Source organism: Acomys russatus, chromosome 19, assembly GCF_903995435.1.
Source record: "Acomys russatus chromosome 19, mAcoRus1.1, whole genome shotgun sequence".
Classification (NCBI taxonomy): domain Eukaryota; kingdom Metazoa; phylum Chordata; class Mammalia; order Rodentia; family Muridae; genus Acomys; species Acomys russatus.
The window spans coordinates 34,336,063-34,356,327 of NC_067155.1; the positions used below are offsets into that span (position 1 = coordinate 34,336,063).

At 48.3% G+C, this 20,265-nt stretch overlaps 2 protein-coding genes across 2 annotated transcripts in view; both read left to right on the plus strand.

Annotated features, from left to right (window-relative positions):
• The first annotated feature begins 2,399 nt into the window (after positions 1–2,399).
• Radil (Rap associating with DIL domain) overlaps positions 2,400–20,265 on the plus strand; it is a 58,899-nt gene continuing 41,033 nt past the window's right edge. Inside the window, exon 1 of the mRNA XM_051161116.1 lies at positions 2,400–2,993. Coding sequence (XP_051017073.1) covers positions 2,459–2,993 — 535 coding nt within the window. The 5' untranslated portion in view covers positions 2,400–2,458. The remainder of the gene's footprint in view (positions 2,994–20,265) is intronic.
• Papolb (poly(A) polymerase beta) lies at positions 16,988–19,422 on the plus strand. Its single transcript, XM_051161112.1, is given in 2 exon segments — positions 16,988–19,032; positions 19,034–19,422. Coding segments are annotated over 2 exon segments (1,920 nt in total). The 5' UTR covers positions 16,988–17,160; the 3' UTR covers positions 19,082–19,422.

Consider the following 20,265-nt stretch of genomic DNA (forward strand, 5'->3'; position numbering starts at 1 on the left):
TTTTTTAAAACAAACAAACTTGTCTTGTTTTTTGTTTGTAGGTTATTTTGTTTGTAGGTTTTAGGTATGAATGATTGCCTGAAGCAGGCACGTGTGCCACATGTGTGCCTGGCATCCTCAGAGGTCAGAAGCAGGCGTCAGAGCTCTTGGAATTGAAGCTGCTTGTGGGTGTGAGATGCCATGTTGGTGCTGGGAACTGAACCCTGGTCCTCTGCAAGAAAAAGACATGTTTTTAAACACTGAACCATCTCTCAAGCCCCAACAATCTTTCTTTCTTTTTTTTTTTAAAGAATTGTTTTGGTGGTGGTGGCTCACGCCTTTAATCCCAGCACTTGGGAGGCAGAGGCAGGCGGATCTCTGTGAGTTCGAGGCCAACTTGGTCTACAAAGCGAGTCCAGGACAGTCAAGGCTACACAGAGAAACTCTGTCTCGAAAAACCAAACCAACCAACCAACCAACCAACCAACCAAACAAACAAAAGAATTGTTTTACATTTATTGCATGTGTGCATGACACATCTGTAGAGATCGGAAGACAATTTTGGGGGAGCTGGTTCTCCCCTTCTTCTTTTGGTCCCTTGGTCAAATAGAGGCCAGCAGGCTTGGTGGCCAGGGCCTTCACCCACCGGGTCATCCCATTAGCTCCCTGTAGGCTTTTGAAGAGTCCCTTGGGTGGTTCTGTCTTAAACTGCTGCTTCTCTAACCCACAAAAAGTGGGTGAGTGGAGGCTGGGGGCTTCAGTGGAGCTGGCTAGCTGCCGTCAAAATGGCAGGTCTCAGTGCTCCTTTCTCTGGATCCTGAGTCACTAGCAGGTGTGTTCAACCTTTTGACATTGCAGTGTGATGTCGTCTACCAAGGCAGACACTCAAGCACAGTGCAAAACCAATCAAACCACCCCAAAGCCTCATTCACAGTTTTGTGTTGGGTGTCATCCATAGCTATCCTGGATCAGATACAGCCCCAGGATTGCAGGTTCGACACACCTGACTGGAGCCTTCTAGAAAACAGCCTTCTCTTGCCTCACCAGTCTGTCTGGCCTTTGTCTGTGGTGCAGGAGTGGGGTGTGGTCATCAGGAGATGCATGCATGCATGCATGCAGCTTTTCTGCCTCTTCCTGGCTGGTAGCAGAGCCGCCAGTCCCCATTTCTTTCTCTGGGCTCTCCAGCCCCTGCAGACTGCTGTGATGAAGATGGGTAATTCCACCTCTAAACCCCCCAGAGGACATCAGGCTTTAGGGTTAGCGTTCTGCAACAGGCTCTTCCTGCGTCCTGGGAGTTCCTAGGGAGCCAGCCTCTCTCTGGAGGGGCTGGGTGGCTGATGTGGTGGGTGGAGTGCATGCATTCCAGGAATGCTTCCACAGGCTGTTGAGGCACTCAGGGTTGTTCCTCATGGCCTAGTGGCCTAGTGGGCAAGCCGAGCTTCTGTCCTAGGGAAATAGCTCTTCATTTGGACCAACCTTCTCCACCAGTCAGGACCAGTTCCCTCTGCCAGGTCATGGGGAGCAGCTGTTTCTTTCTTTGTGTGTGTGTGTGTGTGTGTGTGTGTGTGTGTGTGTGTGTGTGTGTTCCTGTGCCCATATTGAAGCCGGAGAAAAACATCAAGTGGTCTTTTCTATCATTCTCAGTCTTATTCTTTGGAGACAGGGACCCTCACTGAGCTTGGAGCTAGATTGGCAGCCAGCCTCCTGTCTCTGCCCCTTACATTGCTGGGTTCTAGGTGCATGCATAGCCGTGCTCAGGTCTTTACATGGATGCCCGAGAGCTGAATTCAGGTATTTATGTTTGCACAGCAAGTGTCCTTACCCACTGAACCATTCCTCTAGACCTAGGCTTGTGACTTAATTATCTTTATGGCTGTTGCTGTGGCCATTTCCTCAGAACTGCTTGTATGTGGGCTGAGCTTTGTCTTTTCTATAGACCGGTGTTGGGGGAAAAAAAATGAATCTGCAGAGGGACAGGAACTCTGTCCCCAAGTTAAATATGGCTTGCTTTCTGTTTGTCATAGTTGTTGTTTTTCTGGGTGTAACATGGGTGTGTCCCCCAGGACGGACAACCAGCCCTGCTGAGACTGTGTGCTTGTCCCCTGTCCACCTGCAGTGGCTGTTCCCTGTGCCCAGTACTTCTCAGAAGTCACGCAGCCCTAAGGCGGCACGGCTTACCATGACTTCCTCCTGGTTCTTTCTAGTGGCTTTCCCTGAAAGCACTTCGTCTGTCAGCTCAGCTCTGTGCCTTGCTCCTCACAGGCTGTGACTTAGTGTCATTGCTGAGACTCTGGCTCCAAGTGGTGTGGATGCCAGGGGAGCCTGGTACCGTTCCCTCTCCTGGGATGGACTCATGTCTTGTTTGTTCTTGAGACCCTGCTGCTTGGCCCTAACCTATATCACTTTGCCCTCCCAGGCTCTGCCTTCCCCCAGCGATTGGCTGAAAGCCTCAGTGGTTATTCATGAAGACGCACCCACCATGTTTTATGGAACTCAGTTCATCATGTCTCCGCCCACCAAGAATAAGCTGAAGCGGCAGAGCCAGCTACTGTCCACTATGCTGTCCCGGACACTGAGCTACAAGTATCGTGACCTGGACTCTACCTTCTGCAGCCTAGGTGCCAGTGATGACCCCGCAGAGCTCTCCACCCAGCTCTCAGCCCCTGGGGTCTTGAAGGTGTTTGGAGACAGTGTCTGCACAGGCACCCACTACAAAAGTGTCCTGGCCACAGGCACCTCCAGTGCCCAGGAGCTAGTGAAAGAGGCGCTGGAGCGCTATGCCCTGGACCCCGAGTCTGCTGGCCAGTATGTGCTGTGTGACGTCGTGGGCCAGGCTGGGGACTCTGGGCAGCGGTGGCAGGCCCAGTGCTTCCGAGTGTTTGGGGACAATGAGAAGCCCCTCTTGATTCAGGAGTTATGGAAACCCCGAGAAGGCTTGTCCCGGAGGTTTGAGCTGAGGAAGAGGTCAGATGTGGAAGAGCTGGCAGCGAGGGACGTGGATACCACCACGGCGGGTGAGGAAGGGGCGTGTGGGTCTGAGCGTGGAGGGATGGTTAGGAGGGTGCCGGGCAGTGGGAACTGACCATGGGGAAGGCGAGTCTGGTTTGATGGGGCCACTGAGGCTGCGGTGAGTCATTGATGGCTCCAGAGGCCTGAATAACCTCACTGGATATGTGCACTGACTGCGAGACACTTGGTGGCCCATTTCAGTGGCTTCTGCTACCTTCTAGGGTGTTTAGGCCAAATCCAGCCCATTAGTCCCAGAGACCTGTGGGCTCCAGGTCACTGACCTGCCACACAGTCCCCTTCAATTGTGTCAGGAATCTTAGGGTGGCTGGATAGGACCCTCCTGCCATTTGCCAGGTCCGAGGGTCTCTGGTGTCAGGTGGCTGCATGAGGCTATGCAGCAGGTTATCAGTGCCTCCCGTGACCTAGAGGCAGTTGTGGTCATACTTCCTGTGGACGTCTGAGGAGTAGGGCTGCCTGGCTTGCTTTTGGCCTCAAGGACATGGTTGGCAGCTTGGTGCCCACTGCTTTATTATTCAATTAGTGGATGGAAATTGGTTATTTGCCAGAATTTATTATAGTTTTTTTAAAAATATATTTTATTAATTTATTCATATTACATCTCTATTGTTATCCCATCCCTTGTATCCTCCCATTCCTCCCTCCCTCCCATTATTATAGTTTTTAGCTAACTTTTTTAAAATTTAGATTTATTTTATGTGTATGAATATGTACACCATGAATGCCTGGGAGTTATGGATGGTTGTTAGTCACTGTGTAGGCAATGAGACTTGAACCCAGGGCCTCTACAAGACCAACATGTGTTCTTAACTGCTGAGCGATCTCTCCAGCCATACATTTTCTTTAAAGTTAGGACATAAAGTAACAGGTTTCGTGGTGACAGCTTTTTAAAAATTTTTTATTTGTTTCTGTTTTAATAACGTGAGTTGCCTATTTGTGTCAGAGAATTAGTGAAAGTAGGCGCCAGTGTGGAGGTCAAAAGTCAAACTGCAGGCTGGGCGTGGTGGCGCACGCCTTTAATCCCAGCACCTGGGAGGCAGAGGCAGGCGAATCTCTGTGAGTTCGAGGCCAGCCTGGTCTACAAAGTGAGTCCAGGACAGCCAAACTACACAGAGAAACCCTGTTTCGAAAAACCAAAAAAAAAAAAGTCAAACTGCAAGCCAGTTCCCTTCTACCCAGTGGGTGCCAGGAGCCAAAGTCAGGTGATCAGGCTTAGTGGCAAGTACTTTTATCCACTAAGGCATCTCATTGGTCCTTTGTTTAAAAAAAAAATTTGTGTGTGTGTGTATACATACACATAATGGTGCACTTAGAGATTGGGGGACAGCTTTGTGGAGTCGGCTGCCTCTTTCTGCAGTGTTTTCTGGAAATCCAGCTCTGTTTTTCAGGCCTATGCAGCAATTGCCTTTACTCGGTGGGCCGTCTGCCTGGCCGCACAGTTTTCAGAGACTTCCTGTAGCCAGGCGTGATGGAACATACCTGTAATCCCAGTAGTCAGGAGGTGGAGGCAAGAAGATGGAGAGTTTGTGGCCAGCTTGGGTTGCAAAGCAAGTTCCTTGCCGTGTGTGTGTGTGTGTGTGTGTGTGTGTGTGTGTGTGTGTGTGTGTGTGTGACCTTTTTGTGACGTCAAAGGATTCTTGAGGGAAGAGGTAGTATGGGCTGGAGCTGCATATGCATGCAAATGTGGACATGTACACACACACACACACACACACACACACACACACACACGCATGCATGCACGCTCGCACTCGAACCCACCACCTTGGTATTGGTATGTGGAGCATTGCTTCGTTTTGCATTCGCTTGTGTAAGGTGTGTGTGGTACGTGTGTAAGTGTGTGTAGCCATCGTGAACACAGAGCCCATAGGAAGGCTCGTTCATGTATCATTCTCCCTTTTATTCCCTTAAGGTGGAATCTTGCCCTGAGCCTGGAGCTAGGCTGGTGGCCAGAAAGCCCCAGTGGCCTTCCTCTGTGTGTCACAGTGATGAGGGTATAGGCACAAGGCTACGCCTAGCTTTTATTTATTTATTTGTTTGTTTGTTTATTTTTAGTTTTTCGAGACAGGGTTTCTCTGTGTATCCTTGTTTATCCTGGACTCGCTTTGTAGATCAGGCTGGACTCGAACTCACACAGATCTGCTTGCCTCTGGCTCCTAATGCTGGGATTACAGACGTGCACCACCACGCCTGGCTCACACCTAGCATTTTATGTAGTGCAGGGGATTTGAACTTATGTCCTCATGTTTGCATAACGCACATTCTTTTACTCACTGAGCCATCTCCTCAGCTCCCATTGGACATTGTTTTGCACAGAGCCGCCTGATGAGCCAATCAGAGGGGTGGCTGCTGGTGCCCTGTGTCCATGGGTCTTTCTGTCTGTCATCAGGTCACTGTGTCCTGTCACCTGGGTGAGGGGGAGCGCAGGCCTCTTCTGTTGTGTAGTGGCTGCTGGCTGCAGTGGCTGCAGTGTGTGGATTTTTACCGTGCCCACATCATCCAGCACTATGCTCACACGAAGCCAGGCCGGAGGAAGTTCTGCAGCTTGAAGCCTTCCCCCTTGGTGGCTAGGAAAACCTTTGCAATAAAGAGTCCATTCTTCATCAGTCAGGCTGAGTGACCCACTTGTTGGGCTGTAGGGGGTCATGTTACTGCCCAGGCAGGCCCAGCCCAAGGATGACTTTCCTGGCTGCCATTCTTCTCTGGGTGCGATGAAGGTACCCTGTGCCTTTTGGCCTGGGCACAGGCTGTGAGGATTATGCTAAATTAGTGGTCACAGGCATGCCCATTTTGCTGCAGCTCCTCCTCCCCCGGTTTTTTGTTTTTGTTTTTGTTGTTGTTGTTAATTTGTTTTTGTTTGGTTGGTTTTGGTTTTTTTGTTTTCCTGGCAGACCTAGGGATTGAACCTAGGACCTCAGCCATGCTAGGCAAGTGGTCTGCTACTGAGTTACAGCCTCAGGCTTTGTGCTTCTTACTCGGCATTGCAGCTTACCCTAGAGCCTCAGCTTAGGCCTAGAGACATGCAAAGGGAGAGCAGGCCTGGCACAGTTTGGGAGCCAAGGATGTCCTACAGACACCCAAGTAACACAGCACAGTGACCCCATGACAGACCTGGAATGCACTCTGTAGACCAGGCTGGCCTGGAACTCACAGAGATCAGCTGCCTCTGCCTCCGGGTGCTGGGAGTGAAAGCGTTTGTCGAACAGCCAGGCTCAGCCCCTGTTCTTGTTCCCACAGTAGAAGCTGCTGTGGGCTTTCAGGAGCTTCTCCTGGACTTTTAAGCATTTGAAGGACCAGGATGGCAGATGCCAGAAGCCAAGCTGCACTGGAATAGGAACTGAGGCTCCAGGTAGCAGCTCACCTTCTTCTTATGAAACACTGGGGTGCTTGCAGTGCACCCACAGAAATGCCCTTTGTCGTGTTTGGGTTCTGTTTTCCATAAACACTGCATTTTGGGGGCTGTGATTTCCTGATTTTCCAGCTTATCAAAATATGGGCTGTCTGATAGGGAGGAGGCAGAGGTGGAGGGGGAGCAGGCTGGGCTGGGAGGCAGCTCTTGGTAGTTTCCCAGGGGTTGGAATTTAGGGCCTGTGCCATGAGGAGAGGGCTCTGTGTCCTGTCGGTGAGATAAAGATGACAATTACTTACATGCACTGTGGGGAGGGTGACGGCAGGGCCATGTGGTTTTTGTCAGCACCTTAGGAAGGGTGAGGGGTAAGGATGGGAAGAGCAAGTGTGAGGTCAGCAGGATTGTTTGAGATCTCAATCTCTCTCTCTCTCTCTCTCTCTCTCTCTCTCTCTCTCTCTCTCTCTCTGTGTGTCTAAGTATTGGAGATGGAACTAGGGGCTTGCATATGCTAGGCTGATCTCTATCACTGAGCTACATCCCTGTCATATCCTTACTGGGGTATCTAGGCAGGTGCTCTACCATTGAGCCACACCCCAGCCCCTCACTGGGGGATTCTAGGCAGGGGCTCTACCACTGAGCCACACCCCAGCCTTTCGCTGGGGGATTCTAGGCAGGTGCTCTACAACTGAGCCACACCCCAGCCCCTCACTGGGGGATTCTAGGCAGGGGCTCTACCACTGAGCCACACCCCAGCCCCTCGCTGGGGGATTCTAGGCAGGTGCTCTACAACTGAGCCACACCCCAGCCCCTCACTGGGGGATTCTAGGCAGGTGCTCTACCACTGAGCCACACCCCAGCCCCTCACTGGGGGATTCTAGGCAGGTGTTCTACCACTGAGCCACACCCCAGCCCCTCACTGGGGGAATTCTAGGCAGGGGCTCTACTGAGTTATGCCCCTATTACTCTACAAGCTATGTCTTAGTTCTCTTTTTTCTTTTTTGGTTTTTTTTTTTTTTTTGGTCTTTCAAGACAGGGTTTTTTTTTTCTTGTAGGCCTGGCTGTCCTGGACTCACACTGTAGACCAGGCTGGCCTCAAACTCACAGAGATCTGCCTGGCTCTACCTCAGGAGTGCTGGGATTAACAATGTGAGCCACCATGCTTGGCTGTCTTAATTCCTTTAAAGAATTATTAAAAATTGTTTTTGAAATTGTGTGTGTGTGTGCAAGCCATGTGTGTGCAGGTACTTGCAGAGACTTGAAGAGAGGGTTAGATTTCCTGAAGTTAGAGATGACTGTGAGGTGCCTCATGTGGGTGTTGGGTCTTCTTGAAGAATAGCAAATTCTGTTAACCATGGAGCTGCTTTCCAGATGCCTTTTTATTTTCTCTTGAGACAGGGTTTCATTACTTTTCTCAAACTGGCCTGGGTCTCATTATGTAGCTTGTGCTGGCCTCAAACTTGTGATCCCCCTGTCATCCTCCGGAGTAGCTTGGATAACAGTTCTGGGTCACCATGTCTGGCTTTGGGCTATTCCCCCTTCTGCCGTTTATTCCTTATAAAGAGTGGAGTTAGCCCTGATTTTTCCACCTCAGCTTCCTGAGCATTTGGAGGAGGGGTGCTGAGACAGGGTTTTTCTGTGTAACAGCCCTGGCTTTCCTGGATTCACTCTGTAGACCAGGATGGCCTCAGACTCAGAGATCCGCCTGCCTCTGCCACCCGAGTGCTGGGATCACAGGCGTGCAGCGCAGCGCCCAGCCCTGGACATCTTTGAGTGGGAGAAGGCCCTGCCGTGGGAGGTGTCTGGTGTGTGCAGCAGCTTCCCTGGCCCTTTCCCTGTCTTCCTGCATTGTAACAGTGATGTCTCCAGATACCGCCTCACAAACTCTGGTGGGCAGACTTGCCCTCCATTGGGAGCCCACATTAGACCTTCAGGCCTGGACTCAGCTGAAGGTAATCGCCTTTGGTCATTCAGCGTCTTACCCTGGAGGCCATGGCGGTGGCTAAGAGCCTACCTACAGGCTGGCTGCTTAGGGCTAGAGACCTTGGAAATGCAGTATCTTGAAGATGGATCTGCCGCTTGCCCTGGACCTCTTCCTGCTCAGCCTTAGATGTGTTTTCGCCCTGGGGTTGGATGCCCTTTTTTGCTTTGGGTGTCTTCTCCATTTTTATGGAGGCATCCATTTAGGGCCACTGAGACTTGAAGCAAGAGATACCATGACAGCAGACACTGAGCTTGTGAGCAGAGAGCAGTCCATCAAATGTTTGCTGCGGTGCCTGACAGTTATTGGCATCAAGAAATGTGTGAGAGGGGTGTTGGGGGATGGCTCAGTCAGGAAGCTCTTGCTTGAAGGCAGGAGGACACAGCCAGCTCCCCGGAGTGATGTAAAAAGCTGCAGATAGTGGCATGTGCCATAATTCCATGCTGAAGAACGGAGACAGGAGGATGCCAGTCTAGATGACACAGCTAGTTCCAGGTTCAAAAAATAAACCAGAGGGCCGGGCGTGGTGGTGCACACCTTTAATCCCAGCACTCGGGAGGCAGAGGCAGGCGGATCGCTGTGTGCTCAAGGCCAGCCTGGTCTACGAGTCCAGGACAGCCAAGGCTAACACAAAGAGACCCTGTCTCAAAAAAAAAAAAAAAAAAAAAAAAAGCCAAATAAATAAATAAATAAATAAACCAGAGAAAAATTGAAGACAGCAGATGAGCAGATGTCAACCTCTGGCCGCCATTGAAGACAGCAGATGAGCAGATGTCAACCTCTGGCCGCCACACAGTCACACAGATACTTGAGCACACATACATATGTTCTACACACACACACACTGGAGAAGCTTTCATGTGTACCAAAGAGTTTAGGTTTGGCATTTTCTTATGGAAAATGGGGAGTTAAGACATACTCCACTCAGCACTGTGTGCCCAGGACATAGACACATACCTCTTGGAGTTGGAAGTGGCCAGGGTTGTCACAGAATGCTTGGCTCTAAGTCTGCATTTTGTCATGAACTTTGTCACCTAAGGACAGGCAACAGCTTGGGAACTTCTGGGAACATGCCACAATGAAGCCGCTGCTTCTTCCTTATGCCAGCTGTGTCTTGTTCTGTCCTCAAGAGCCACCTCCTGGGGTCATTTGCTCTTGGAATAGTTTCTTCTGCTGTTAATCAGATTTTTTTTTTGAGTCAGGGCCTCATGTAATCCAGCTGTCTTCAGACTTGTATGTAGCAGAGGGTGAGCCTAACCCCTGATCTTCCACCTTCCAAGTGCTCAGATGACAGGTGAGCACCACCCACAACTTGAATCTGATTTCTGAGTAATTCTTAACTTTAGGTGAAGGTGGGAGGGAGCTCAGTTGCTGTTGCTTTTTTCATCTGGGAGTTGCTGCCTCTCTCCACCAGGCCTTTTTTTTCCCTCAGTGGGTGCTTGATGGTAGGCTCATTTTGGGAAATATTTATTTCATGTGGTTTGACGAAAACCAAAACAACCCAAGCTTTCCTTCAGCAGCCTGAAACTACAAAAGACATCAACTTACAAAGACACAGGAGGCAGGGGAGGGACAGCCCACTCCACTGTCACGAGCCACTGCTGGAGATAGGGAGTCTCTGCACCAGGAATGGCAAGGCATCACTCATGTAAGGCGTTTGAAAGACATGGAACTTGAAAGCAGTTGTGAAGGATGTTTGCAGGGAACAGAGGCTATTACAGATGCCAAGCAAAACAGGAGACATATGGACAACTTTCTTTGTTTTTAAGAATTACATAATACATTTATTATTTATTTGGGGTACACACTGTGGCACAGATTTATTTATTTATGGGGGTACACACTGACACAGATTTGGAGGTCAGAAGACCCTTTGTAAGAGTTGGTTCTCTCCTTATACCACATGGCTCTGGGGATGAAACTTAGGTTAAGCTGTCAGACTTGGCAGCAAGAGCCTTAAGTTACCTACTGAGCCATTTCCAAAGATAGATTAATTGGGAATGAACATTGGAGTGGGATTATATATGTCACAGTAAGTCACATGTGCCCTCAAGGTGGCAAAGAAAAGAGCTTTTGATGAGAAAACATCCTTTTAAAAGTTGCATGAAATGATGTGAAATGGTCACCCTTGGCTGCAGCAGGCTGGCGGCAGTCCAGGGAGCAAGCAGTTGCTGAGCAGATGTCCTTGGGAAGTTCTTTCTGGGCGAGATGAAACAGCCTTAGTGGAAGGCTGCGGTTCCAGCAGACTCTCCTGGGGTCTTGTTATCATGTATGTGTGTGTGAGATGTCCTCCTTTGTAACACCCAACTTTATTATTGTTAAGGTTTGACACAAGTGACTCCATTTTGGGTCTGACAACTTTTACTCTGGGAAGAATTTTAGCCATCAAGGAAAAAATATGCTGGAGCACAGGGAGTGGGCTGCTTCTAGGGCACTCCAGGTTCTTCCATGTGTTAGTTAGCACATGGGCCTGAGAGCAGGAATGTCACTAGGTGTGCAGTGGAGGGTGTGTGTGTGTGTGTGTGTGTGTGTGTGTGTGTGTGTGTGTGTGTGTGTGTGTGTGTGTGCATGTGCATACATGTGTAGAGAATACTGGAAAGTCCTCGCCCACTTCAAAATTCTCCATTTTTCTTAGCACTTGGCACAGATTGGGATTTTCAGATGGGAGTGTGTGTTGGTGACTCTTGTGGGTCACTAATGGCTTATGAAATAAACAGCTCTTAACTTAGATTTTCCAGAACCTCTTGACTGTTTTAGTGACACCGACTTAAAATTTTGAGAAGGCTATTTTTAAAGTTCACTAGTCAACAGTTGTGTAGCTGGTGTAACAAAGTGACGTCCTTGTGGGGCTAGTGGTCAGACCCACAGCCTCTGAGAGGCCCGCCACTTAGCTACCTGGTTTAAATATTTTCTTTTTTAATTTTATGTGTATGGGTGTTTTGCCTGCAAGCATGTCCGTATACCACATGCATACTTAGATCCTCAGAGGCCAGAAGAGGGTGTCTGATGGCTTGCAACTGGGGTTACAGACCCTTGTCAGCTGCTGTGTGGCTGCTGGGAATTGACCCTGGGTCCTCTGGAAGAGCAGCCAGTGCTCTTAACCACTGAGCCATCTCTCTGGCCCAAGCGACTTGGGTTTTTTCCCTACCTTTATGCGTGGGTACATCCATGCATATGGGTGTGCATGCCGGTGGATGCCTGAAGCTGACTCTGGGTCTCTTCTTGATTACTCTCTTTTAGTGAGGCACAGCCTGCAGCAGTGCTCAGCAATTCCAGCTGGTCTTGCTAGCCAGCCTGTTCCTGGCATCCCTTGGTGCTGTCTCCTGAGTGCTGGGGTCGCCATGCTTGCCTGACTTTGTGCATGAGTTCTGAGGTCCCAGTTCCCTGTATCTCCCCAGCTGAAGGTACCTTTTCCAAAGCTGCTGAGAAGCAGGTATCATAAGAACAATGTTGTGGATTTGGAGTTCGAAGTAGAGATTCCACACCGCACATGATCTGTGTAAAGCATTTCCAGTAAAAACCTCTTAGTAATGTCATTTTCCTAAAGCGCAGAGATCGAGGCTCACTCAGCCCCACAGAACAGTGATTCCAGATCTGACTTGAGGGTGAGCTGGCTTCACTCTTGTTCATTTCAGGGCAAATACTGAGGAGCTCCTGTGTGCTAGGCTTGGTGTGGTGCTGCACATAAGGCAGTTCACAGGCAAACAGATCTGGTTCTAGGGTAGCCGAGAATCTAATGGTAATAATGATAAAGATAAAAGCTCTCAAGCTGTCAGGCAGTGGTGGCACATGCCTTTATTCCCAGCACCTGGGAGGCAGAGGCAAGAGATTTCTGAGTTCAAAGCCAGCCTGGTCTACAAAGTGAGTTCCAGGGCTACACAGTGAAACTCTGTCTCGACACCACCCCCACCTCCAAAAAAGCTCTCAAGGAGCTGGAGAGATGACTCAAGGGTGAAGAGAGATTGCTACACAGCCATGAGGAATCCGAGTTCCGATCCCAGACTCACGTAACAACCCAGGCATGGTCTTGTGCATGCCTGTAACCCCGGTGCTGGCCTAGTTGAAACTTGTGAGACTCACGTTTGGAGAAAGACTGTGATTCAAAATAAGGTAGAGTGCTTCCATTCTTACACAGGCACAGCACTCATGTACACACGTGTGTGCACTCACTATACACACACACACACACACACACACACACACACACACACACACAATCTTCCAGGAAACATAACTACAAATAGTTTTGGGGGTAGGGGTGCAGCTCCATGGTAACACATTTGCATAGAGTGCATATAGACCCAGGCTCAACCCTCAGTACAGAAAAAAAGGTTAAAGTGCACCTTTAAAAAAATGAGTTTGGCCAGGCGTGGTGGTGCACGCCTTTAATCCCAGCACTCGGGAGGCAGAGGCAGGCAGATCGCTGTGAGTTCGAGGCCAGCCTGGTCTACAAAGTGAGTCCAGGATGGCCAAGGCTACACAGAGAAACCCTGTCTCGAAAAACCAAAAAAAAAAAAAAAAAAAAAAAAGTTCATAATGGATTTAGGAAATTCATCTCTGAGATGAACTTGAAGCCAACCTTTGTCAGAGATGATAACACACACCGAGTGAAGAGCAGTGGGCAGTTGGTGGGGCAGGAAGAACATTCTGGGCAAAGGAACAGTATTGTTCAAAGACCCAGGGACAAGCAGACAGTACAGCTGGGCAGGCAGTGTCTGGAAAGCAGCAGTGCCAGAGAGGAACTCTAGACTTACAGTACCGAGAACATCGGAGCATGTACAAGGCCTCTTTGGCTCCTGAGGCCAGAATATTTGAGAAGATCAGTAATAGGTTGGCTGGAGAAGTTTCACAAGAGATGGTGGTGGCTTAGATTCCAGGTGGGGAGAAGTGGACGGAGTCCAGCTATTTAGCAAGTAGAATCAACAGTGCTGGTAAGAGAACTGAATGTTGAAAATAAGAAAGAAGGCGGTGCCAAGAATGACGCTGAGGATTCAGGGTAGATGGAGGTGTGGCTTTCTAAATGGAGACTCCAGGTAGAAACAGGTTATGGGAGTAGAATGAGCAGCCTTTCTCACCTATTTATTGTGTGCTAGCAAAGTATATCCATGGCACACTTATGGAGCTCAGAGGACAGCTTTCAGGAACCAGTTCCCAACCCACTAGTTTGGAGAGCTCACTGAGGTCCTGAGGTTTGTGCAACAAGTGCTTTTACCCTCTGAGCTGCCCCAAGTGTTCTCTTTAATGGCAAAGGTTGAGACATCCAAACTGGCATAGTTGGAGTCATGGTATTGACCCATTACTTAGGAGAGAGTATCTGATTATAAAAAGTTAATGTGGGGGTCTGGAGAGATGGCTCAGAGGTTAAGAGCACTGACTGCTCTTCCAGAGGTCCTGAGTTCAATTCCCAGCAACCACATGGTGGCTCACAACCATCTATAGTAAGATCTGGTGCCCTCTTCTGGCATGCAGGTGTACATGCAGACAGAGTACTGTATTCATAATAAATAAATAAATCTTTTTTTAAAAAAGTTAATCTGTAAGTGGGTAATATTTGTTTATAGATAGGGTCTCATTGCCCAGGCTTGCCTGGAACTCAGTGTGTAGTCCAGGCTGATTTCAATCCCATGAGCCTCCTGCTTCAGCCTCTCTACTGCTGAGATTACACACATAAACCACCATGACTGGCTGGTGAAACTAAGGCTGTGGAAGTTGACAGAGCATGCAGGTAGTGAGTGTTCATGCCATGAGGAGGGATGAGGGCTTACAGAGATACTGGAGGACCTCCAACATCCAGAGGCCAGGCAACGAAGAAGCCAGCAAGGCAAACTGAGAAAGGTAGAAAGTGTCCAGAGATACACAGACAACAGGAACACAGTATGGTGCTGTGCTGGCCTTGTTGGTCAAACATGAAGTTCTGTGATTCAGAGACAATGAAGGTCATTGGGTTCATTGAATTGGGCAGCATGGAAGTAACCAAAGATTGGATTAGTTCTGTAAAATATGTAATGAAAAGCTAGAAACTAATGGACATTATAAATTATCTTCCAAAGGTATCAGTTAGTACCCTACCCCAAATAAAGGACATTTCTGAGGGTGAAGATGAGGACCAACCATGGACCTCCTGTATGTGCATCAGTATGTGTTAGTGAATGCGCAGGTGTGTGTGAGTGCGTGTGCGTGTGTATGCTAGCGTAACCTCAGGCGCTGTTCCTCAAGAGCTGTCCAGCTAGTGGCCTACAGTTCACCAAGCAGGCTCTGCTTGCCCTCCAAGTGCAGGGATCTGCCTGTACCTGCTTCTCTCATACTGCAGGTGTGCCCCACTTGTGCCCACTTTTTACATGGGTCCCAGGTCCCCATGCTCACACAGAAACACTTTATTGACTGACCTCTTTCTCCAGACGAAGCACAGGATCTGTCCATTTGTACGACGAAGGAGCTTAAGCTCGGAGCTGGAACGATGGCTGAGTGGGTAAAAGCACCTGGTGCTCTTCCAGAGGATCAGAGTTTGAGTCCCTGCACCATGTTGTAAGGACAGCCGCGGAGGATGTGTGTGCACTCACCCACAGACACACACACACAAATAAAAATAAAATCATAAAAAAGAAAATTGAGCTTGACAGCTTCCCAGAAGAGGCAGAGCCCCCTGAGACCTTAGAAAGGTGGGTAGCTAGCACTGAGACTCCCCTCCTTTCTGAGGAAGTTGGTCTCGCCAAAGGATGGTATGTTGAGTACCAACCTGGCACAAGGATATGACAAGGAAAGATATCTTTTTTGACTTGGGTTCTGGATGGTGAAAACTTAAAAAGAAATCTTTAGAATTAAAAAGCACACTTTGTCACACTTGTATTTGGGTTGGGATTATAGTAGATATGAAAAAATTGTACCTGCTGGGCGTGGTGCCGCACTCAGGAGGCCGAGGCAGGCGGATCTCTGTGAGTTCGGATCTCTGTGAGTTCGAGGACAGCCAAAGCTACATAGAGAGATACTGTCTCAAAAGAAACAAACAAAGAAAAAAGAAATCATTATACACAGGTTAGTAAGTACAAGCGCTTCTGGCAAAAACAAAGCAAATCCTACTTAGAAGACTATATCCACTATGTGGACTTCCCAGTCCTCTCCAGAAATGAGCTCACAATGAAAATAAGGGGACATAAAAGGGAAAGTGTGTAGAAGTTCATAAAAGACAACAAACTACAGAACTAGAGTTTCAGGAGCATTATTGGCTATAGGATACTAAAGCATGCTCCCTATATCTGAAGAAATTATAGAAAGAAAACATGGTGCAATGAAAACAATATCACCTCCAAAACAAAGATAGACTTTAAGAGAGCAAGGGAATTGTGCAGGTTAACTTTAACTGTCAGTTTACCACAACCTAGAGTCAACAAGAAAGTCCCCTTTTTAAAAATGTAGTTTTATCTGTTTCAATTATGTGTAGGCATGCGTGTCTATGTGGGGGTGTGTGTGTGTGCATGTGTTTGCTGGTGCTCACAGAGGCCAGAGGTATTGAACCGGGTGGTTTTGAGCTGGGAACCAATCTCATGTCCTAGAAAAGCGATATAGCGGGGCTCCACCTCCTCCTAGCCTTCTTCAACCTTGGGAAGAGTCTTAATGAAGAATTACCTAGATCTGGTTGGCCTGTGGTGTGTGTGTCTGTAGGGGACTGTCTTGACTGTTCCCTGAGACAGGAAGGTCCAGCCCACTGTGGGCGTTACCGTCCTTGGGCAAGGGGTCCTGAACCGTATAAACAGGAGAAAGATGGGTGACAGCAAGCGAGCATGGGTGCACTTGTTCTCACTGCTCTTTCTGTGATCGTGATGTGGCTCAGCTACCCCGTAACTGACTGTAACCCGGAATTGTAAGCCACACAATCCCCCCTCACCCCTCAGTTGTTTTCTGTCAGCAACAACAGTGAAGCTGGAACAATAATGTCTCTAGTAACAGAAAAGTGAGTATTGCAAGGCCCTAGGTTCCATCTCCAGTACGGCAAAAATAAATAAGTAATGCCCTTCAGTGGTGTTTAAACTGCAAACCACATACAACCAAAGTGAGAATGGAGAGGCGTTACCCATTCTTGGTATTACCCAAGAACCAGCGCAGCTGTAGCGCATGGAGAGAATGGGAGGGCTTACCGCTTATCTAAATGAAGAGAACCAAGAGAATGTCGGGAAGAGCATATTCCAAGCATAGGCGTGGGAATCTTCTAGAGGCCACGAAATGAAAAGGACTCCCGCCCTGATGCAGGAATCCCAGCGCGCCCTTGCAAATGCAGCAGATTTACCTTGCACACACAGCAGTGGAAACCATGGGACAATTGAGAAGAGATTTGAGTGTGGCTGGCAGACGACGACGAAAGGGCCGTAGTTTGGTTTGATGGGAGCTTAGCAGGAGCCAGGGGAACAGTGACACCAGGGCCTAGTGAGGGCGCCACTGTCACTCTGGGCCCTGCTTGAGGATATAGGACCATGTCTTCTCCCTCTAGAGAGACTTCTCAGATCCAGGCAGGAGCGGACCTGGATGGCTCTTCCGGAAGCCCCCCAGCGCGAGAATTCCCTCCAATCTCGTGAGACCCACAGCGGCAGCGACGGGTGCGCAGGCGCGTGCGTGTGCCGTCGGTTCTGGACCGCGACCGCTGAGGAGCCCGGCGCCATGTTGGCCCGGAGGGGTACCAGGGGAAGCGCTTGAGGCGGCGGGCTCGGAGCGCAGCGGGGGGCCGACAGGGGCGGCCGGCAGGAGCCCGCCCCTCGTGCCTTCGGATCATGAGCCGAGCAGAGGCCGCCGAGGTCGCGGTGGCGGGGCAGGTGCCCTGGCGGCGCGGCAGCTAGAGATGATGCCATTTGCGGTGACCACCCAAGGAGCACAACAGCCGGCTCCCGCCCCGAAGCAGTACGGCATATCGTCCCCCATCAGCCTGGCCGCCCCCAAGGACACAGACCGCGAGCTCACCCAGAAGCTGATCGAGACCCTCCAGCCCTTCGGGGTGTTTGAAGAGGAAGAGGAACTGCAGCGCAGGATTTTAATTTTGCAGAAATTAAATAATCTGGTGAAGGAATGGATCCGAGAAATCAGTGAAAGCAGGAATCTTCCACAAGCTGTAATTGAGAATGTTGGGGGGAAAATTTTTACATTTGGCTCCTACCGACTGGGAGTACACACGAAAGGTGCTGATATCGATGCGTTGTGTGTTGCGCCAAGACACGTAGATCGAAATGACTTTTTCACCTCCTTCTATGACAAATTGAAACTACAGGAGGAAGTAAAAGACTTAAGAGCTGTCGAAGAGGCCTTTGTGCCGGTTATCAAACTGTGTTTTGATGGGATAGAGATTGATATTTTGTTCGCAAGATTAGCATTGCAGACTATTCCAGAAGATTTGGACCTACGAGATGATAGTCTGCTTAAAAATTTAGATATTAGGTGCATAAGAAGCCTTAATGGTTGCCGGGTAACTGATGAAATTTTACATCTAGTACCAAACATCGACAGCTTCAGGTTAACACTGAGAGCCATCAAATTATGGGCCAAATGCCACAATATCTATTCCAATATATTGGGTTTCCTTGGAGGTGTTTCCTGGGCTATGCTAGTAGCAAGAACTTGCCAGCTTTATCCAAATGCAATAGCATCCACTCTTGTACGAAAATTTTTCTTGGTGTTTTCTGAGTGGGAATGGCCAAATCCGGTGTTGCTAAAAGAACCAGAAGAAAGGAATCTTAACCTGCCTGTATGGGACCCAAGAGTGAATCCCAGTGACAGATACCATCTTATGCCCATAATCACACCAGCATACCCGCAGCAGAACTCCACGTACAATGTGTCTGTCTCGACCAGGATGGTCATGATTGAGGAGTTTAAGCAAGGACTTGCTATCACACATGAAATTTTGCTGAATAAGGCAGAATGGTCCAAACTTTTTGAGGCTCCAAGCTTTTTCCAAAAATATAAGCATTATATTGTACTCCTGGCAAGTGCACCAACGGAGAAACAACATTTAGAGTGGGTGGGCTTGGTGGAGTCAAAGATCCGAATCCTGGTTGGGAACCTGGAAAAGAATGAGTTCATTACTTTGGCACATGTGAATCCCCAGTCATTTCCAGCACCAAAAGAAAACGTTGACAGGGAAGAATTTTGTACCATGTGGGTGATTGGGTTAGTGTTGAAGAGGCCGGAAAATTCTAAATTTCTCAGTATTGATCTCACCTCTGATATTCAGTCTTTCACAGATACAGTGTACAGACAGGCAATAAATAGTAAGATGTTTGAGATGGATATGAAGATTGCTGCAATGCATCTAAGAAGAAAGGAATTGCACCAGCTACTTCCAAATCATGTTCTTCAGAAGAAGGAAGTGCACTTATCAGAAGGCGTAAGATTGACAGCTGTGAATAGCAGCAGCCTTCTCTTGTCTGTAGACAGTGAAAACAGCATGTCTGCACCTTCAGCTACTGGCACTGTGAAGACAGGTCCACTGACTGGAAACCCTCAGGGAAGAAACAGCCCTGCTCTGGCTGTTATGGCAGCATCAATGACCGGCATCCAGTTTCCTGACGTTTCCTTGCAGCATGTGAGTCCCATAGAAAGTTCGGGGATTGCGCTGAGTGAAAGCATCCCTCAGATAACCTCACAGCCGACCATTCCACCACCACCTAAGCCTACAGTGACCAGAGTTGTTTCTTCGACACATCTGGTAAACCATCCATCTAGACCTTCAGGAAATACAGCAACGAACATACCCAATCCTATACTAGGAGTCTAGAAGACATTCTCACCTGAAAAGAAGGAAAAAGAAACCCAACAGAAGGGGAGGAGCCAGACAGACAAGTTCAGCTTAGACACCACTCAGACAGCAGCTTCTCTGTTGGCCTCTCAGGAAACACCTGGGAACAGATAAGCCCGGTATCCCTGTTTTTCCTAGAGATCCTATTCCTTTTATTGAGAGTTCAATAAAACAGATTGAATGGCTAGAAACCACCTCAAAGGCCCTTACACAAATTCTTGCAAATTCAACTTGTTGTTTTCAGATGTTAAAAGAAAACAGACTAGATACGACCCAGAGTAGATTCATACTTGATCGACAACATTTTTTTTTTTTTTTTTTTACTGGCCTAATCTTGAACGGAAGGCCAGATTAGCATTCAAACCCAGGAGTTCTGTTACTCTTGCCTCAGGTCATTAGCTTGTTGCTAGCAACCACGTTATTTCAGAGGACTACTATTAGAAAAGAGAAAGACCCCCTGTATTCATTTTTATCCATGACTGACATACGTATTGAGTTATGTTTGGTCCATTGTTGGGAAATTTTGCAATAGAAGCTACCAAACCCCTTATTTTAGCACTTTATGGGACTTAACTTAAAGTTTCCATTAGAACTAGAACTAATTTTTGACTTTTCACTTTGGTGAATTTTCACTTTTTTTTCCTCCCTGAAAAGGCTTCTTTACTAATCTTAAAGTTGCATGCTATTTTTGTAGTAATGTACTTAAGAAAGCACAAAAGTCTCTCTGAGTTCCCAGGCGGTGGCTGCATCCTTTAAAATGGAATGTCATCTCTGAGGGCATTTACTTGGCATCAGAACCATAATTACTAAATATTTGGTTTCTGTGGGACAAGATCAAGAAATGGTACACGGGCGTTATCTGTAGAATTGTCTGGGAGGGTGTATGATCAGCCAGTAGGTATTATCTTGGAGTCCCACAGTCTTTTGTCCTCAAACAAAGCCTTTTTGCCTTCATCCTCTTCGCATTAAGCATGCGTGCATTTTGTTGTTTAAAAATGCAGGGTACTGATCCAAACCATGATGTGAGTGCTCCTGGTTGGTTTCTTGATCTCCACGGATGTGAGGTTTTTCTCTATCACAGAATATCTGCTTTGGAAGGAAACTAATTTCCAATTTTAAATATGTAGGCAAAAGGCATTTTTACTCCAAGAACTT